The 21,495-nt window shown below is 41.7% G+C and overlaps 1 protein-coding gene across 1 annotated transcript in view; it reads left to right on the top strand.

Moving 5' to 3' along the window:
* LOC103360916 (NT-3 growth factor receptor) overlaps window positions 1–21,097 on the top strand; it is a gene marked incomplete at its 3' end in the record, with an annotated part of 179,647 nt that extends 158,550 nt beyond the window's left edge. Inside the window, exon 12 of the mRNA XM_008286851.1 lies at window positions 20,909–21,097. Within this exon, the coding sequence (XP_008285073.1) occupies window positions 20,909–21,097 (189 nt within the window). The remainder of the gene's footprint in view (window positions 1–20,908) is intronic.
* Between the last annotated feature and the right edge of the window lie 398 nt (window positions 21,098–21,495).

Here is a 21,495-nt window from a genome sequence, read left to right as displayed (position 1 = left end):
TGATGTGTTTCCATTGGTCACAATAATATTGCCCCCAGCCTCTGACGTACTCAGTGCTTAGTTCTGGCCCAGCAAAGGCTGGGTTCCTGCTAAACACCAGTTTTGAGAGCCTGGAGCCGGTGCTTAGGTGGTGGAAACACAAAGAACTGGTCAGGCTCTGGCGCCGAACTGGCACTGGAACCAGTTTGGTGGAAAAGGGGTATCAGACTGTCATGGACACACAATGAACACTTACTGTTTTCTACATAATGGTGATTATTAATTGCTTGCTGTCTAACTAGCTACATGTCAGCTGCTTTTCCACCCATAAACCGGCCATGCTCCCACAGAGGTACCCAGGACTGTGCACAAGGGGAAGATGAGGTATTTTGACTGCGCTTCTGGGGGGCTGTCATGACCTGCATCTTTATGTGTAGTTTATGGGGAACACATTAGCATGCTGACATTAGCATTTAGTTTAGCCTCACAGAGCTGGCAGAATGTCTATAGACTCTTTGTTATTTTGTTTAATCACTGATGTGTTGTACACAGTCCAAAATTTATCTGACTCTTGCTTTTCTTGCGTTTGCTTTGCATACAGATTACAGTCCAACAAATACAAGATCACTGAGACGGATATTTGACCTTAAAGTAATGTGATAGTGATGCATTTCTTGAACAATTGTGGCATTTGTGAAATGCACTGGACAGGACATTTTACTCTTGAAAAATTAACAACTGTCTGGTGGACCAACCTAAATGTATAATGATGACGGTTTCAAATACATCTGGAGTCTCTGTGATTTAATTTCTTGCCATTTACACTGATTCAGATATATCTACACTGAGCTAATAGATGGAATTCAGCCTGGCCAAGGCTGATTTATCAGTGGGGCTGTAACACAAATCCATGTAGCCTTGCTCATTGATTTCCGAGCAGTACTTTTTGAGAAGAGGAAGACTGATTTACTTTTGATTCTACTGCTACATTAATTTGCCATGCTCTGTTTGGGATTTAAACTGACAACCAGACTCCTGTGTAAAACTTGTACATCCCCTAGCTTCAGGATTGCCCATTTTTTTTCACTCCATAAATGAAAAAAAAAATCTACAAGACAACTGGGGAGTGGGAACATGCACTGTGGACGACGTGGACAGATTAAATTCGGTCTGTTTGTGTTTAAGCAAAGAGAATGTCTTGAAGAAGCTCGTTATTTGAAGTCAAGGCCTTGCTGTCTCATTATGAGCAGTGTTATTGTTGCTCGGTTCAATGCTTCCGGCTTTCTCAGACCTGAGAAAGAATCAGTAATGGGACTAATCCAGTGTAAGCAGGAGGGAGCTTCCTGGTTAATGGTACAGTTTGCCCTTCTTGTAGAAACATCTCCTCCACTCTACTCCCCTCCCCTCCTTTTTGTCCCCCCCCACCCCACCCCGCCACCCCCTTCTGTGGGATTAAAAACAGGAGGTGTATTCCCATTCTGTCACTCACATTCACTCTGCCTCCTAGGCCTCAGCCTCTATCAGTGTAAACAGAAGAGGGGAAACAGTGTTTGGTGTTTTCTCCTGTCTAAAAAACCTCCTTTTGGTGTCTCTTTGATCCAGGGCGCTGGAATAGTAATTGCTATCACTTATGAAACAAAATGACAAGCGCTGCCAACAGCTTAGCAATGCAAATACAAAAGAAGAGAGAACAGAGAGTGGTGGGGATATAGGCCTGGAAAGAAGAGTTCACCCGGGCTCTGTGAAGGTCCTGAGCTTGCAGCTGCGATGCCTTTGACTGATTTTGGAGGGGCCGTTTTAAAGTGATAATCCACAGGAACCGTGTTTCAGTCACTGCCATAGGCAACTCCTGGTGCTTTCTATGGAGGACAGATATACAGCATCCTCATGCATAAGGAATTTAAGTGCCTGGCTCTCCCCACTGTGTCTATCTTTTGGGGTCAGAATTACCCAAGAATAAGGCACAGCACTGAGCCTGCAAGTGAACACTAAGAAGAAAATATTGATATTATATGAATCCCTCCAAAGGAGAAGGGAGCAGCCTTACTATCAGCTGAAGCCTGGCCTTTGTGACTTACATAAGGTGGACGCAGCCGAAGCCAGAGCAGCTATGGCTGGATGCTGGTTATTCAAAGGCATACAGACAGACAGACAGAAATGAAGGAGCTGGATGGCTCCTCTTCCCTCTTTAAAGCTGTGGAAGTGGATAAGCCTGGTGTTATTCACAGTCTCCCTCTGACATCTTCTGTTGATGTTTATTTAAATGGCGCTCAGATCGGTGTGGAAATCGTCCCGTTGCGAATGCCCAGCAGGACATGGAACAGCTGGGCTCTGGAAGGGAAACAGAGAAAGCAAGAGAGAGGAATATTTCTGAAAGGACAGAGGGAGGAAAAAGAAGAGGGGGAGAAAACTTGAAGGTTTTATGTAAAGGAAGGGATTTGTGTGAAATGTATTTTGTGTAATGAGACGCCCCGATTCTGCTCTTTGAAACAGCGTTACCTGGAGCTGGAAAATAAAAATCTCTCCTTCTGCCCGTCCCCTGTGGAGCCGGCTGTGCTCGGCTTACAGTGGGTCTATCCTCCATTTCACAAAAACACTCCGGCTCTGTATTTTGTCAGATTTAGTCATCAGGCTGGTCGTCAGGAGAGGGTGTCATTTCAGAGCTCCTGCTGGGGAATGGCTCTTCCTTCTAGGACATTCTGACACAGAGCGTTAATAATGTAGCTTTGCTTCCTGGCGATCACAAACACAGCCATCGACCACACTGGCCATCAACAGAAATGTCCGTTCTCTCAATGACCTGCTCCTGTCCTTTCTGTTGTATTATTTTTTCCAGACTTAGTGGGGTTCGTTTCTTCTGCATGGAAGGTGTTAGACACCCATTTTGCTTTTAGAACATGGGAACAGTGTTTTCTCAGTGTGATGAGCATCATTTGACAGGCCCCTGCCTCAGCATCCTCAGCATCCAAGTCCATTTACAGCCAGCTCATTCACTTTATTGCCATTCGCTGATGGCAGCACTTTGAAGTGTTTGCTAAAGGAGGGTGGGGGTGGAGTGAGGGCAGGGGACGTTTAATTGGCTGTATTAGTTGATTTGCTTCTCTTCTTCTTTCTTGGTGCCCGCGAGATATAGCGAGCTGGATTAGGCGACCTACATTTTAGTTTTGCTTTTTTCCCTCTCCCATCTTGATTCACTGCTCCCAGTCTTCGTCATGTAGTGTTTAGGTTTCTTTGAAGGATCCCAGTTCATCTCCACCAGCTCCTCTCAACATGAAATCTGCTTGTTTGATTTGTGTGGAAAAAATATCACAGAGAGGCCTCTTCAAGCTTGAGTCCACGGTCCTCTGTGTTTACGTTGACATGGATGCGTTCATGGACTACAGGGAAAGTTAAATTTAGTAACTTCATCCCTATGCACATGACACTGATTGACAGCCCGCTGTGGGTAATGATGTGTTCCGTTTCACCACGTGTCGCCCACAGCAGTCGCCCTCGGAGAGGTTTTGATGTTTGTTTTGTTTGAAATGCCTCTACGCTCTTGTACATCCAGTGCGACGTCTCCTGCTGTATGTTTGGGCTGGAGGAAGTTTCCATGCAGAGAAAGACGGTCAACTCAGCCACTGTAAAGATGCTGAAATATTTGGGGAACAAACTGTTGATCAGTCCCAGTTCTATTAAGTTCTTCGGTATATCTTCATTTTTACTGCCTCAGTGCTGCAGTCTCACATGAAATGTGAGCTTTAAAATATGCCTCTGGTTAAAGTCAAGTTTTACTTTGGGAACATGTCCATATGACGTTTTTTAAATGCTAGAATGCATGTCATGAGCGAAACACACAGTCAGTGCCATGGCTGTTCATTTCTTCTCTGAAACACCAGTGTACAAATGACTGACTTAAAACACACATTTATGTAGTTGGGATTTATATGTAACAGAACTGAGGAACCAATCGTGCTAAGTTTTGTTTTTGTCATTATTCTTTGTGCAAATATGTTTTCGAGTTTTAACATGTACATCTGAATTACTCAAATATTTCAACTTGACCAACTTGTAGGTGAGCTGAGGTGCTCGAGCTGCAGTGAATGGGGAAAGGTAGATGAGCACAGAGGCAAGAACTTTCAGGAGAAGCAGAGTGTAGAGTTACACTAATCCATCCATTATTTATTCACCACTTCATCCCATAGCAGATTGGCCTATCCTAGCTAACTTAAAGCAGGATCCACTTTTATGGCAGGAAGGAATTATAATTTTAATAAAAAAAAACAAAAAACATCTCCCAAACATTTAACTTTCATCCACCAAGATCAGTTTTAAGGAGTTAACTTAACAAACAGGGAAGGACAAAAGTATCTCTAAAGTTAATATTACATTCACATCACTATATAATGTTCCATTAGTAATGTTACATTAGCTCACCACTTAGAGTCCTGCAAATTTAACAGACATAAGTGTATTTGGTACAGCATTTAGACTGAACCTGATTAAATTAATCATTTATAAGTTTTGGACATTTCCAATCCTGGCTAACAGATACGCAGAGTTATGTTTAGAATAATAAAAGACTGGCATCAATTATACAAACTGCATACACTTAAATGTACGTTCCCATTCACTTTATCTTTGACCTAATTGCAGAAAAGATAACACTTAAATGAATACTTAATGTAATCCTCTTAATTGCAGTTTGTCACACATGCCATAGCACCAAGCTGAAATGGATCTACTTACAGTGCACTTCAGAGATGCATTCAACAACTTAGAAAATGATCAACGTTAAAAGAAATTTGGTAAGAACCTCACAGAGTGCTTTATTCAGGATTTGCCAGCTACGCATTATATTTAAGGCAACGTGGAGCTCTAACCTGAACTAAAGAAATTGGATGGAGGAGAGCCGTCCTTTCTCTAAGTGCAGCAGTACAGTGTTCAGGTTCAAATGAAGGGAGGTTGATGTTACAGCTAACCTTGGCTATGCGCCCTGCATGGCTGCCCCTGTAAGCCATCAGTCTGCTGGGAGTCTGACTGAAATATTAAAGAGCCTGTCTGCTCGCCTGCTGTAGCACCTCACCACAGAGCAACTGGGGTGTATGGTGTAGTTTATGTCATAGGTACAGAAGATATGCAACGGATGGAGACCAAGGTGAAACAAGAGCTGAAGATTATTCACAGTGTAATTGACTCTCATATTACCATCAATCCTTTGATATATTTATCCATCTATATCTATACATTCATGACTGACAGGACTTGCCTGCACTACGTTATATTTGTTGCTGATGGACGACTGAACTGAAAAACTGCAAGGATATAAATACGCCCTGTTATTATGGAAGTGACGCCCTTGCAGTGCTGAATAGAAGATGGAAGTCACCTCTCCCTGCCATGCATCAATGTACAGCACACTGGGCCCTATACTGTAATAACACATTAAAGCAACACTAAAGAATTTCACACTGGGTGATTCTGCACAATGATTTTTGTCTAATGCCAGTGTTCAGTGCCAACGCAAGAAGTAGTGTGCCTTTATGTAGCAGTGGAGAAAACGCAAGTAAGGTGTGAGGATTGGTAGGTAGTGGATGGATACTGCCATGCATGTCCTGTCAAATTGAGGAAAAAGAAAAAGAAAGAAGAAAAAGCTTATATTTTTATTAACCATATCCTCAATCCTTCCCTAACCTGAACATCATAATTTATTTACGACAACCACATTTTGTCCCTTATTTGAACCAAACTGTTTCTGTCATAGAGAAGAAAAAAAAAATACCTGTCAAAATTGTTGACATTGTTACCAGACAATATATTTAAGGTTTTTGCAAAGTCAGTCAAATAGATGGTAGTGTGGCGATAGCGTTGTTCAGGAGATACAATACAGAAAAATACTATACTGTTGCAAAGCCTGTCTCCGAGAAACTTCAATTACATTTGACATAACATCCAATGAATTGTGCAGGCCTTGCAAAAAAAAGAAGGTAGAAATACAGTGTTTACATTACAAACTAATGTACACCACGCATCTGCATAGACTGTATTTAACGAACAGAACCAGGTTCAGTTTTTTGCTAGATGCTGTTTGGCCACACCTGGTAACACAGAGTGTATATAATGCTGGAGGAACCCTCCATACAGTTGTCATAAACCAGGAAATCAGCAATAGAAGCCAAGACCGCTTTCACTTTGGAATGTTTTATCAGACACAGACTATTATAAAATATATATGCACCCTCTGTGCTGAGAAAGTGAAGCCAATGCCTTTAGTCTGTATTCTTTCTAATGGTCAGCAGGGGGCAGCACTTCTGGATGCAAAGCAAGTTAGATTCTATGGAGGTTTAAGAGGAAAATGGCCCTGCGTCTTTCTTAATTTGTCACTTTGGAAAACTTTTCCCGATGGGTTTATGCTCTCATTTGCTAGCTTCAAGTGTTTATCAACAAAGCATGATGTGTATTTTGTAAATTGCGGTCCCATTCAGAGCAAAGTAGACAACAAAGCATGTTTTAGGTTGGGGCTCACATGTGGTTAACATAAAGCTGTGTGTAGTATCCTTGAGTTCTCATTCAAATCATTCAGTTTTGTGGTTGTTGTGCCTGGTTTCACGATACCAAGCTGGCGATGGCCAAATTCCAAACTCAAGGTTTTAAACTGGCAGCCCACAAACCAATGGTGATGTCATGGTTGCTACATCTGCCTTTTGTATACAGTCTATAACCCCAGAGTTTGCTGCTTTTTTGGTACCCCTTGCCACTGTGGATTGGCTACACTCAAGTAAAGAATAGTGTACGTTCAGTGTCAGCATTTTTGTGATTTTAAACTGTTTTTAACAGTTCTTAATCCTACGTGGTTAGAGGACATAACCCAGGTGACCTTACATTTGTTTCAGAATTAATTTGCTTTTGCAGATGACTCTTATATAAACTACATTTCAAGGAGCTTGGGTTGGCTCTAATGCATGTCTGTCAATCAGTTGTTAATTTCACAATGAATTGATCCAATTTATTAGTAGGAAATGTAGGTATTAGGTGAGGGAGTGTGAAGGGTGATTTGCATTTATTGCGTCATGGTTAGATGTGTCATTAGAATGACCCCAGCAACATGCATACACACACACACACACACACACACACAGAAACACACATACATGCACACATACACATACACACACTTCGCTGCATCCTCCTCCTCGTCTCACTCCTCCACCTCCCGGGATAACAAATCAGTTTGGTCCTGATCCCTCCAATGGAGGCAGGCAGTTGTGAAAGAACTGAGGCAGGAATCAAGATCCCTGAGGCTAGAAACAAGAAAGAGGAAAAGAAAGAGGCAGGGACAGGGAGAGACAACAGAGAGAACGATGAAATAAATGATGCGAGTCTTTTTAAAAAACTACTTTTAAGTTGTGATGAAACAGCATTTGCTCGAGTAAAACATGCTGATAGAGGAATTTAGGTTTTGATCAATTGCTTTTGCTGTCATTCTGAAAGCATTTTATGTTCTAATCAGTATTAGTATGGTTGCTAGTAGTTGAACGTACTTTGGCAACATGTTCAACATCCTGCCAACAGTGAGTGAACAGAAAGCAATCAGGGAAATTGTGGAAAGAAAACAAAAGGAAGTGAGCATATGGGAGGGTGTGATGGGGGGAGAAAAGCAGAGTATTGACATTTGATTGATTGATATCCCACAGTGGGCCAGGGATTTAATTGAGTGTGTGTTTCTGTATAAATAAGTCTGAATGAATGCTAAGGAAATGGGACCTGAATGCAACCAAGTGCAGGAAACGTGGTTAACAATGACCTTAATGTGCTGCTTCCAGTTAATTTTAAACTGCTTGCCTCTGTTACCTTACTCAGCTGGGAGAAGTCCTGATTAAAGATGAATCTGCTTTTCACTGATTTATTCTGGACGTCCACTGCCTTGTTCAGTTAAGCATTGCGATCCAATATTCCCCTCCTGCCACAACCACGTTAGTGTTCTGTCCACCATATTAGTCAGACTGAATACATCAACAGCTGTTTGATGGATTGTCATGATTTTTTTTTTCTTTTTAAATCACGGTTCTCTAAGGGTGTAGTAGCATAAATCCTTTTCTCTAAAACACCGTGAGGTTTAAGCTTGTTTTTCTTAGGAAAATGCTTCAACAGCTAATGAATGGACTGTCATCAAATTTGGTACTCAAATTCATGGTCCCCACAGGAGTGACCCCAAAGATTTTATTGTGTACTGTATTTTTTTTTTTATACCATGTAGCTAATTTTGCACTGACTTTTAGACTCTCTTGATGATGTAGACTAATAATTTAAGTAATCATCCTCAACTTTTTGCTCTTCTGCTACTGTGAGGTTGACATTTGTGGCTTTGAGGGCAGTGTCTGCACAACTACTTGATGGATTGTTATGAAGCTTTGTTCCAAAATTCATGATTTCCTAAGGATGAGTGCGACTAACTTCCCCAAAGTTATTAAGTTTAAGTAACAAGTTTGTTTTAAAGTGAAATGTCTCAGCAACTACAACTACTTGCCTTGACATTTGGTACTAATATTCATCTTCTCCTGAGGATAAACTGTAGTAACCTTTCATCCAGCATTATCATCTTGTCAAAGTTTTAAACTGTCCAATAGTTTTTGCAGAATGCATTGAAATCACTTTCACATTTGCTTTGTGTTTAGTGCTGAAGTACAAATGCTGGGTTGATAAGATGCTAAGCTAGGATGGAAAACATGGCAAGGCTTGTCTTAGCAATGCCATTGTGAATCCACCGCCAACTACTGCTTGGATTGCTGATAATTTGTTTTATACGGATATGCCTGGGGCTGCAAGGTGGCACTGTTGCCTCGCAGCAAGTAGGTTGCCGGTTCGCGTCCCGGTGGGGGCACCGGAATCTTTCTGCATGGAGTTTGCATGTTCTCCCCGTGCAGCGTTTGGACACACAGCCCAAAAACATGTTGAGGTTAATTAGTGATTCTAAATTGTCCGTAGGTGTGAATGTGAGTGTGCTTGGTTGTCTGTCTCTAAGTGTGGCCCTGTGATAGACTGGTGACCTGTCCAGGGTGTCCCCTGCCTTCGCCCTAAGTCGGCTGGGATGGGCTCCAGCTCCCCCGCGACCCTAGTGAGGATTAAGCGGTGTATAGATAATGGATGGATATGCCTGGTCCCCAGAGGGTGACCCTGACTTACTTGACCCCCTAGTATTTCTCTGCCTTTAGTAACACGGTTGTTACATTGCATGTTGCATGTTAGTACAAGGCAGAACAGAGCTGCTTGTGTATCTGCAGACATCTTATTAACTTGTGGTAGCAGGTGCATAGGAGGATACACTGTGATTCCTGTTCAATCCAAATTGTGCAGATACACTGGGTTGTGTCCTCATATTTCCCAGCTACCTTTTCGGTTACTCAGCTACACACATGTCTGTACTGAGTGTCTGTGTGCAGCGGATTGTTCATGTTCCATGTGCAGACTGTGACAACATTTTTTTCTCCTGGGAGCACAATGAAGTAGCTGTCTGTCTAGCTACCCAGGCAGCTATAAATATTTATAAACAGGGATTAATTCAGGTTCAATGCAGCCTTTGAACTGATTCATTTCGGTGATATATGTCTGCTGAGTGAAGCTCTCTCCAAATTTTTTACCACCGCATGTAACCCGAAAAGGAATCATATCCTACTCAGGGCCTATGACTAATAATTTACCTCTCCATAACCCCTCCACCATTAAAACACTTGTTGGCTGTAGGATGGTGGGACACATTAGCATGCAGCAGCTTCACCCACGGCGCTGATGTGACTATCATCAAGCAGTTTTGTCGGCCGCAGCGCCTGAATGTGGCTCTCGGCCTCCTTTGTGATTTACATGCAAACTCTACCAGATGCTCGGCGCTGGGGAATCGTTTCATATTCTAATGCCATGACAAGAAATATAGCCATCTAGCGCAGGGTTGCCGCTGTGCATATGCTTGTGCTGTATGTGTGTATGCATGCGCCGTTGCCTTTACTGCCGAGTTTATGATGCAAACTAGTTTTCGTAACAATGCCACCACAAGCTTTTCATTTGGCCCTTTATGATTAGATTGCAACGAGAGAAGAGTGAAAGCCCAAACAGACTGGAGACTTGTATGACTCTCAATACCTTCTCAGATGGCCGTATGTTTTGTTTTCAATTTGTACGTATAATGTCTAATAAAATGTAGGTCCCAGTTTTGGTAAAGATCCTGACTCTGTGTTAGTCATAAATCAAGGAACAGACTCTGGACAGCTCGGCTGCTGGATGATGTCATTTTCCATCACTTTTCAGACTTGTGTAAAATTGCTTCGTCTGTCTTCAGGGAGCTTACAGGGTAATGTGTTGTCAAAGATATAAAAGCTGATAGGGTGCTGTGGGAACAGAGTCAGAATAACAATCTCAGTGTTTTCTTGCATTATCATTCTGAGCATCAAGACCACAGATATACAGCAACACAGACTGTAATTGGTTCGCTGCTGTGTCATTGCAGATAATGTTGGGTGTGGTGTAGACAGTTGATTTTAGAGGACGTACAAGTGGATTCAGATGCAGTGACTGATAGGATTACAGCAGATTTCAAATGCGTGTTTATTTCTGTCTCGACTCGGCCGTCCTTCCCCTCAGCGCTCGCCATTGTTTATACCGCAATAAAGAGAGAGCACGTTGAGCTGTGACTGTAAATCGTCGATAGCCCATAAATATCAGCCGTCTTAGCGCCGAGCCACAGTTGGTCACCATCAACTGGAGAGGAAGGTGCATTCAGTCCGGTGCTGTTTCGCTCTGCACAGGCTGCTATTCGGAAAGCGTGAGGAATGGGGTTAGCATGGGTTTGCCGTCGGCCCGTCACATGCTCACCATGCTTGAGTGGGAGGTTCAGTGAGCAGGTTGAAGCCGATTGTCAGAAGAGCTTTTTTCTGTGTTTTCTTCAGTGCAGCGAGGGAAGTTGTCATACAAGTTTTGCATATAACCTCAAGACTTCTTCACACCATCGTGGCATTTGGCAATTAACTGACCTTTAATTGCTCTACTACACACACTCACTGTGTGGATTTGCACAGTTGACTGCTGCTAAGCAAGTAGCTGCAACATCATAATGGCTTTCAAGAACCAAAATAATAGATCTCAGCTTAGCGTTCTTGTTTGGAAATGTTTCCCTATAGCAAGTCCACTTGAAGGGGCTGGAATTAAGAAGCCGTAAGACATTCTCTGGTAACTCTGACAGCAATATATCAGTAAATTAACCTACAGTCACAGTACTGAAGCGCAAATGACCAGCTCTGATAGATTTATGAAAAGAGCTTTGAGCACTACAACAGTTAGTTAATATTTATGTGCTATAGACCCATTGTCTTTTCTTCATCACAAGCATGTCGTTAGCCTCGATTTCCCTGTTTTTGACCCTTCCCACGTATGGCTTCAATTTGTTTCAAATCCATCGTTAACCAAAAGCAGGGCCCTGCCTCGGTAAGTTATCCTTCCTGTGTTCTCTTGTTCATTTTACATGTCCTCGAGTTAATTCCAGTCCTAATTAACTACCTTTGAAAGGAATCTGTGCGATAATTACCACAAGGAGGTGGAACGGAAGCAATCACACTCTGCACAATTTATTCCTCACCACAGGGAAAACCCCGCAGAGTCGCAAACTGCCTTTTTTTCTGTCCTGAGAATCACCTTCAGCATTTTTACTTTCGTTTGTAGGGATACGGAGACACAAACAGTCATGTGGCTCTAGACAAAACCCCTGCTGGTTTTTACTCTGGTCTGGTGTATTTGTAGAAATAATTCTTATTAAAAAAAACAAAACAAAAAAAAAAACAATGAACAGACAGATTCGAACTGAAATAAATTAACTAAGCTGGTAAGACAATAAAAGTCTATAACAGAGAAAGAGAAGGACTAACGGGGAGCATATGTGTTAATGATATCTAAAGTCACCAATGAGGAGAGTGGTGAGAATAAATAGACTTGGTCAGTATGATCCAGAGGCTCGTGGTGACAAACGTGCACCTAAAATCCAGCCTGTGTCATGTACAGAACAAACAAACTGTAGTTGAATCCTTTAAAAAGGATGACACCAAGATACCAACACTGTATTATTGTAGCTCAGTGCTTTCTGAGTGTATTACTCAACCTTAACCTCACAGGTTAACCTGAACATGTTAGTGTTTAAAGAATGGTCACTTGTGCCGTTTAACAGTTTGAAAAGTAATTTCATCAAACAGCATCAGACTAGTTTGGAGCTAAGAAGCCTGGAAAAAAATAGTGCATTGTGTTGCAAACTGTTTCTGTTGTGGATTCATACATGTGGTACTTCAGTAGGTATTTCTGGCCACAGGACAGTGTGGGTGGGATTGGCTCAAAATAAACTACAATATGTGTCCATGGCAATGAAGTAACATGTCAGCCAGTGCCGTGGTGGATGTGTTTTTAGATTTCAGGTAGCGATGGATTTCTGTAACACGAAGAGAGGACTTAATAGGTCACTGCTGTACAGACGAAACAATTTTGTAGAACAAAGAGTGTTTGCTTGGTCTTTCTATGGGATTAGTAGATTATATGAAAAATCAATAAAACTGGCAAACTTTGGATTTCAGTGTGCCACAGGCAAGGCAAGTAATAGCTTGTTGAATGTTAACATGTTTGCCACCTGCAGACCAAGAGTGTTTATTACCTGATATGTATTTATATTTTACTTACATGCAGAAAAGTCAGAATACGCCTAAATTCACATCGCTGAGAGCCAAATTAGCTTTTAGCTGTTGCTATTGGTATTGTACTGTGATTGTTAATGATTATGTGTTCATCAATGAATTGTTCTTATTGGTATAATTGATTTAAAAAAAAAAAAAAAGGATACTGTCAAAACTGTAACTGTCAGAAACTGTGTGGTGGATTTGTTGTATGAAGTGGTATCCTCAGGTGGAGCCTCTAACTGTGAATGTGACGGAGGTTCAGGTGTGTGTCCTAGTGTGTGTCCTAGTGTGTGCTAAGTACCTTGTCAAACAAGTGAACATTGTTGCTGACTAAGGGGGAAAAAAGCATGTCTTTTTGCCTTGCTCTAATAATTGTTGCAATTAGCAGAGCATTCTGAAGACTTCCTCTGACTTGTTTTCTGGCTACTGTACAGTTTAGCTGGTAATCAGGGTCCAAGCCGGGAGCCCAATGCCAGCCAGTGGAAAGCAGAGCTGAAGCTGCTAACAAGTCAGAACCAGCAGCACACAAGTCCAACAGGGGGTTTTGCAGTATACTGGTACTGGCCTTCGCCCTAAGTCGGTTGGGATAGGCTCCAGCCCCCCCGCGACCCTAATGAGGATTAAGCGGTGTATAGATAATGGATGGATGGATGGATGAAATTGTAACGTCAAGATAATAATGCACATATGATCATATCATAAAATAATCCAGATCCAATAAGTGGTTACCACTTCAGTATCAGAACAACAACGGTACAGTTATAATTACAGACGCCACCTTTCTGCACATGTTTTTAAAGTGTCATTTAAAAAAACAGGCTAGACACACAACAAATAAAGAGAAACCTGACTGATAGCATGAGTTTTTCTTCACACTTTAATTAGATATCTGTAACATTGTGAATTATTTTCGCTACGATAACTGTGTAGTGAAAATGTGATGTTGGGACAACCCCACTCAAAGATTTAATGCACTGATAAAGATGATGCAACAGGATTTGTAGATTATTGAACAGCTGGACTTTTACTATCGTCAGCGAACAAGTCTCATGTAGATACACTGTGGTTATATGACTCAGTGCTGCTGTGCTGAGATGTGGATAAACTATTTAATGCTACTTTAATACTGGAGACAACTTGAAAATGTGATGATGTCAGAGTAGTTCTGAAGCATCCCTTTGTCTGTGATCTGTGCAGAATTACAGAAATTGTCTGTTCTGGCTTGGCCTGCTGAATTGTCTTGCTTGTTGCAGATTGCATGCAGTCTTTAACGTACTCCCTACAAGTCTGGAGGTTATTCCAACACATACAAATACTTAAAATGCAATGAAATTATTTCCCTCCTGATACAATATCGTCAAAATGTCAGCAGCTGGTATTTTCTCTGTCTGTAGGTGGCAACGTTAAGATCTGTCCAAACTGTAGCTGTTGTAAATATCATTTCTTGAAGGTGGCGCAGGCTATCATGTCTGCTGTGACCAAGCGACTCCATCCATCGAGATGTGCATGTGTGAGTTTGTGGGGTTGCATAAAGCCGTTAGGTAAAGTACAAAGGTTTCCTTTCACAGTATCTGGGATTTCCTTAGCCTTGTTAAAAGGGTTTTGGTTTTGGTTCAGTGTGATTATGCCTGCAAGGTGACAAAACCTGGAGATGAAAGTCGGTTTGCGTCTGAAAGTTAGTTAGTTCAAAGGTGTGAGGGTTCTTTTAATTCATCACTGAGGCCCAGCACTTGGATGGTACCTTAATTTACGAGTTCATTTTAAAACCCGCCCTGCGATGGACTGGCGACCTGTCCAGGGTGTCCCCTGCCTTCGCCCTAAGTCGGCTGGGATGGGCTCCAGCCCCCCCGCGACCCTAATGAGGATTAAGCGGTGTATAGAAAATGGATGGATGGATGGATTTTAAAACCCAGGAAGGGAAGGCTGTGCTGTCTCTTCTCCTGTAGAGTAAATTAGATTGACTTCCAAACTCTGAGAAACAGATGATGCAAATGTCACACTTGATCAATTGATTTGGCTGAATTAGCTAATGTACCTGCAAAATGTACCTTACATGAACATAAAACACTTGCTGCGCCGCCATGAGCCAGCATTGCGGCATGTTACACTTAAGGAACACTGAGTTATGTGGACTTGAGTTACATGTCTCCCGGAGAGTCATTGAGAATCGTAGCAGGAGTCACACATTTTAGAAAAAGAGAAGGATGTTGGATGGAGAAACATATTGGCTGGCAAAAGATGGAAGGATGTGAGCAATGAGATTTAACTAATCTTCAAACGACGGCATGCCACAGTGATCTAAGACTTTTCCAGAAGGAGTCCCAGGACAAACTAGTGTCTGTTACTCTGAACATGTTAAATGAATGATTTTTTTTTCGCTGGCAGTGTCGTGTTCTTTGATGATCAATTACATTTTCGCCGGCTTGTGTGTCAGATGCAGCTGTGTAACAGACTGAACGCACGGCACAAGTTTTCGATTCCTCTTCATCACGCGGCACCTTCAGGAGGGCGTCTGATTGGTCATAAAGATCTGTCTTCAGCGACAAGAAGAGCAAGACGCCTGGCAGCAGATGGTATCGTCCCCACAGAGCCCTGATCTCATCATCACGGAGTCAGTGTGGGATTATATGAAGAGACAGAAGACACTGAGACAGACTAAATCCACAGAAGAACTCTGGCAAGCTCTCCAAAATGCATGGAGCCGCCTACCTGCCAAGTGCCTTGAAAAACTGTGTGTAAATGCACTGAGGAAAACCGGCACTTTATTTTTGAACGCATCGTCACTTTTGCAGGAGAGACGAATCAGACTGTGTTTAAGAAATGATCACTGAGTATTGAGTTTAGTTATCAAGACCATTAGACGTAACAGTTGGTGTCCTATACATCCTTAAGGGTTCCACATTTTGCTTGATTTCATTTGCTTCTCAACATCCTGTAAATAGAAAGCTGCTACCAGCAATCAGTGAGTTGGCTTAGCTTAATGCGCAGAACCAGGCTTAAAGCTAGCTTCCCTCTGTCCAAAGTTTTTTAAAGGTGCTGGTAGAAGGATTTTGTCACCTTTGGAGCGATCCAGGCCAGCTTGTCCCCCATCAGTCTTTGTGCTAGGCTACATTAGGTGCCTCATACTTACTGTACAGACATGAGAACAGAGATGATGACAGTTGACACAGTGATTTTACTATATACCAAAATTAAACATTCAGATACTAACAAGTCTGTACCCATCATTACTTTGATTACTACTGTTTTCTAAGGGAACAGCACTGAGTCTGTTGACTTTATCAGCAGTTTTATTCTGTGGACTGGATATGAACTGCAGATGAAAATTTATCTTAGCACAACTCTTTACTGGCAATAATCACTGCGTAAAGATTTGATACCTGCACATCCCGTTAAAGCTGAAGTTGGTAGTGATCGTGAAAAGGCAGAGAAAAAACGCTGGAAAATATACAGCCCTCCTCCTGCAGCTTTTCCTTCTCCCCATCTGTAAACTTAACTCCTCCCACTAGACAGAAAGTCAAACTAAAAGTCAATATTTGTTTGTGGCTTCACCTGTGAGTTAAATCCCATTTTCATTAATGAAAGTCCTCCATCTAACCCGTTGTGCCACCACATCCAACATTCAGATGTTGCGAGATATACTATCTGATCTTGGTGAAGGCCTGTGATTGGTTAAAGCCTGGGAATTGAGCAAATAAGAGGTGCAGAAGCCTAGTTTCTTCTCAGACTACTTGAATTGCAATATGATGAAAGACTAGTGTGGATTTTTTCTGCCAAAAGATATCACCTATCACCTCTTTAAGTAAGTAGTATTGATTGGATCATCTACCTATTTTTCCCCAAATTTTGAACTACTCCTTTAATGTGCAGATTGCAAGCTTTAAATCATGAAATTGATGGACGTACGAGACTAATTACAGGAGTAAGATAAATGCAGACAAATGACCACAGTAGCCTGAGGAATAGAAACAATGGAAAGGGCCAAAAAAGCAACACACTGTCCTTAGCCAAGGTCTGAATCAGATCCAGCCGCCAATCGGAGTGCATGGCTGATTCCACTTGCTGTATGAAGTTGCGGACAAGATGAGACATGAAAAGAATGGGAAAATAGTTGAGAGTTGGCTCATTTCATTTTCCAGTTCTCCTGAATAAATCAAAGTTGGTTTAATAGAGAGGAACTTTACTCTCAGATAGACGTTTGGGGGGAAAATGTCCGCTGCTGAATTCCATTCTGTGCACAGGCATCGTCTCAGATGATAAAACCCCTCTCGGATGCCGTTGGGCCTTTTCATCACTCAGGTAACATAAATGCAATTTTTAGAATGTTCTCGAGTCAAGAAGTCCAATTTCCCCCTCACTCCTCAGAAAACCTTCATCTCCCAAGAAATCAGAAGGGAGGTTTTTGTGTAGTTTTGAGTGCTGTGGTTTGGAGTGAGGCCAGGCGCTCCCTGAGGCCTCATCGATCTGGCACCAGAGTCTGATCAGATGGGTTTTCATTCCATTTCATATTGTATTAAAAAAGCAGAACATAATCCTAGGATCCTTTTGAGGTATCTTTTCTCATTTTTAAAGACTTTTACTCATGAATCATGATGATTTTCAACGTAATGATTTTACTTCAAGCGTACTGATGTTTGAAGCTGTATATTGCACATATATCTTTGTGCCTTTGCCGTGTAGCAGCGGGTCAGAGGCATCAGCAGAGATTTAGAGCTGTATTGTGCCACCTGTCCCCAGTGGTTGGGTAGGTAGTCGCCCGATGAAGACCTATGCTCTGCTGTGCCCATTTCTCTAATAAAGAGAGCGCTCAGGTATGAAAATCCTGCAATGAGAGTAAATGTTGTGAATAAATTGTTGCTCACATGTGTCACTGCATCACACAGTCACCTCCACCCCACCCCACCCCCACTGTGAGTGCGGCTCTATAATTTGATATGACTGGGTCTTGATTACTACTTACAGTGTTGTCAAGGTGAGCAAAAGACTCAACATGGTGGGTAAACAGATTCACTGTCACTGCTCCACTGAATCAGCCGCTGTTGACTTTATATCCACTTGCCGTTTCCCGTCCCCTCCCTCCTCCTCCTCCTCCTCCCCCCTCACTCCCCTCTGAAGATTGCAGTTGTCAGAGCTCTGCGTTGGTTTTGACACAGCAGTGATAGAACAGAAAACTGGATCACATTGGCTGACAGTAAATCAAGTCCAGGCCTTTCTTTGAATTTTGATTAAAGAAAGGAAATTATGCTTGGTATTGACAGGAATGTGTTGTATGGCACCATAAATTCAACCAGCCTTGCTTCTTTGGCACTGCCTTTACTGATCATAATTTACAATTGCGAACACGCATTTCTGAATACCGAGTTCATTTTTCAAAACTCTTCACACAGTCAGCACAACAGAAGTCAGCGTGGCCTGAACTGTGAATCACTTTCCATTGCTTTGACAATCTTCAGTAACCTGTTTTCTACATCCCTGTCTCTTGGAAATGTCTTTGACGGATAAACTGCAACAGCAAATAGTCTTGAAATGAAACATAACTGCAAGCAGATAATGTTTGCAAACATTCCTAATTGATGTATTTGTCAAGTTGCAAATGCGTTGATACCGAACGTATCCGTAGTTTGTGCACTGATGACAGTTTCCAGAGTATCCGATCTTGCGGCACAAAATCCACTTGTAGTTGCGAAATAATTTCTTTGGTCAACTGGTTAAGGTTAGTGAGAGATCGTGGCCTGTTGTAACACAGGTAAAGCCCACACTGACTTTGAAAACAACATGGCTGCTTCTACGTAATCGAAACGATCATCTTCTCCTAACCTTAACCAAAGCACTTTCGGTCACTACACTGATGAGCCAAAACATTTTGACCACCCCTGCCTAATATGCTGTTCGTCTTTTGCAGCTCCAACCCGCAGATGCATGGACTCTACAAGACCTCTGAAGGTGCCCTGTGGTATCAGGCACCAAGACGTTAGCAGCAGATCCTTTAAGTCCTGTAAGTTGCGAGTTGGAGCCGCTGTGCATCAGACTTGTTCCAGCACATCCCCCCAACTCCATTTTTTCCTGCACCCAACACACTGACTATGTGAACTGACTGTTCACTTCCCCTTTAATGCATCCGAGACCTTGACATTGGCGCAGTTGTTATGAGATAATCAGCGTTGTTCAATTAATCTGTGAGTGGTTATAATGTTTTGGCTCATTGGTGTAAACCTAACCACAGATGGGAGTCTGGATGAGAACTCTCTGGTGTGAGAATCAAACACTTTGTACGCCCTCTATCCACCCCAACCACCTCCTGCAGACTCCAGTGCAGTTTCATAAAGTGATGGAAATCTCATTATCTGGTTAACTCGTGCTGGAAGGACTCACAGGAGACTCTCAGATGTGTTACGCAGAAGTATTTAGTGAAACTCGGCCGAGAAGAGTGGAGAATAGCAGCAGTAATTGAGACATGTAAAAGCACAATCAGTTCTGAAAGCCATCCTGATAACAGGGCGCATTTGTACGTACACGAGCCTTTCATGTGTATTGCACATTCCTCTGCATATGTCAGTCTCTGGCAGAAGACATTAGACATGTGGCAGGTCTACAGATGGAGAAGGAATTCTGAGTAAGCAGGACCTTTCTTTGAAATTAGACAAGAAAAGTTTTGGTGCCACATCTGTGCTGTTAGTCAAAGGAGGAAAATTCCTTCAAAATATATGTGGGGAAAAAAAACTTACCAATGAACGTAAGCCAACAAATGCATTGCACATCAAAGCTCTGTATATTTACGCTTCTTTCCGGATGTACTTGACGCTCGATTGTCAAAACTGCTGAATTTACATCCAATCACATAACACAAAATAACCATAAATTAGACTGCAGTTTGGTATATGCTGCTCATCATTTGCAGTAACACCGAGGTTTACAGCCCTATTCAGGGGTCACATTTTCCTCCAATTTGCTGTCCGTACATTCCTCAGCCCTTTAGAGGAATTCTCTTTCTCATGAAGGTGGACATATCTGCAGAAGATTGCAGGAATGGAAATAGAGTTTTTTTTTTTTTCCAGGTAAATTGCTGTATCTGTAGCTCTTCTATACAAGTGCCTTAGCTGTTATCTGTTGAAAGGGTGTTTTAGGTCATTGAGTTATAAAGTTTTCTTGTTGGGAAACAAATGCTTTCGGGGTTCTGGAACAAGAGGTGATTGTGAGATGAGTAGGAAGTGTTCCGGTTGTGTTTGAGATGGGAGATTAGCTGTTGTTTTGAAAATGAGAACTAACTACGGAATAAATGTGTGTGTAAATGTGGGTAAAGTGTATTTGTGAATTACTGATTGAATTTGTCATTTTCGAACGATGGATGTGTAAGAGTGCACATTTGACGAATTCAGCATTGTTTTTTTGACTTCACTTGACAAATCAAAAACTTCTGGTTCAGGAAATAAAACACCTGAATGAGTCAGTATCATCATTGTGAAATCATTTAATACATTTTTTAAAATAGAATTAACTTGCTTTTCCTTATTACATAAAATTGTAAAATGGGCAACACTAGATATGTTACATATCTTACATAACTCTTGAAGGCCTACATTTGGTCTTTTGAAATTATATAATATACAGCACCCTGTCTCTATAACTATATATATAGACAGGGTTATGTTTCTCAAACTTTTTAAACCAGTATCCTGATGTTTAAATGTCAAAGTTTTAGTAAGCTGAAGGTTGTAATCAGAGTATTGTTACAACCATGGAACTAAATTTGTTTCCTTATGTTTTTTGTCAACTCAAGCAAGAAAATGCTTAATTGCTTTATGAGTGAATTTTACAATTGGGTTAGTGTGGGTGTGTTCAGGTAGAAACATGAAGTCACATTCACTGTACTGTAGCTGCCCTTTATTTTCATTGGCCTGTAGACGGAAAACAAACCACCCACCTCTCTAACAGTTAGACATATGTCACCTGATAAAGCTGCCTTGTTGACTATGACTGCAGTTTAAGATCTCTTACAAATACATTTTAAGAAACAGAAAAATACTTAAGATTCCAGAATCTATAAGTAAGCAAACAATGCTCATTTCAAATGTAAAAAAACAAACAAAAAAAGTCATTTCACAATGTCATTGTTTATGTGCAATACCTCAGGAAGTTGCATTTACCTCTCAGTTACCAAGTATGTTCTCATGTAAAATCGACACGATTCAACAGTATTAAAACCCACTTTGAACTGTAAATGAAGTCATTGTTCTTTTGTCTTACTCCAGGTCCAGTAGCTGTGATCAGCGGTGAGGAAGACTCTGCCAGCCCTCTTCATCACGTCAACCACGGGATTATTACCCCCTGTACTCTGGATGCGGGTCCTGATGCGGTTGTCATAGGGATGACTCGCATTCCTGTGGTAGAGAATCCTCAGTACTTCAGACACGGACACAACTGCAACAAGCCAACCACCCGTAAGTCCTCTCTGTTAATTTGATGGTAATGAAATTGGCCAGTCTCGTGTCTGAATATGAACCCTGGTCACATGTCTGTCAAATCCATGACATCAGGGTGGGACCCAAACCATTTTCAACACAGACTGACACACAGAATGAATGTAGTCATTTTGATAAATAGATGTACAAATTCACAAAGCAATAGAGTAGGACTTTTGTGGCCAACCATGACAACACTTACAAAGTGATGCTTAAAAAGTTGCAACCTCACCTCCGACATCTATCAAATACAGCAGTTTTGAATTAAAAAGAAATTCTGCCAGAGTGTTATGGCTCATAATACAAGCAAAAATGGCTAAAAATTGTTGATCAAGGAGCTGCTCTCCTTTCACATGGAGGATATGATAACCAGGCAG

The sequence above is a fragment of the Stegastes partitus genome, unplaced genomic scaffold (genome assembly GCF_000690725.1).
Source record: "Stegastes partitus isolate 25-593 unplaced genomic scaffold, Stegastes_partitus-1.0.2 Scaffold473, whole genome shotgun sequence".
Classification (NCBI taxonomy): Eukaryota; Metazoa; Chordata; class Actinopteri; family Pomacentridae; genus Stegastes; species Stegastes partitus.
Note: the sequence above shows the minus strand (reverse complement) of the source record. Positions and strands in the feature narration are given on the sequence as shown.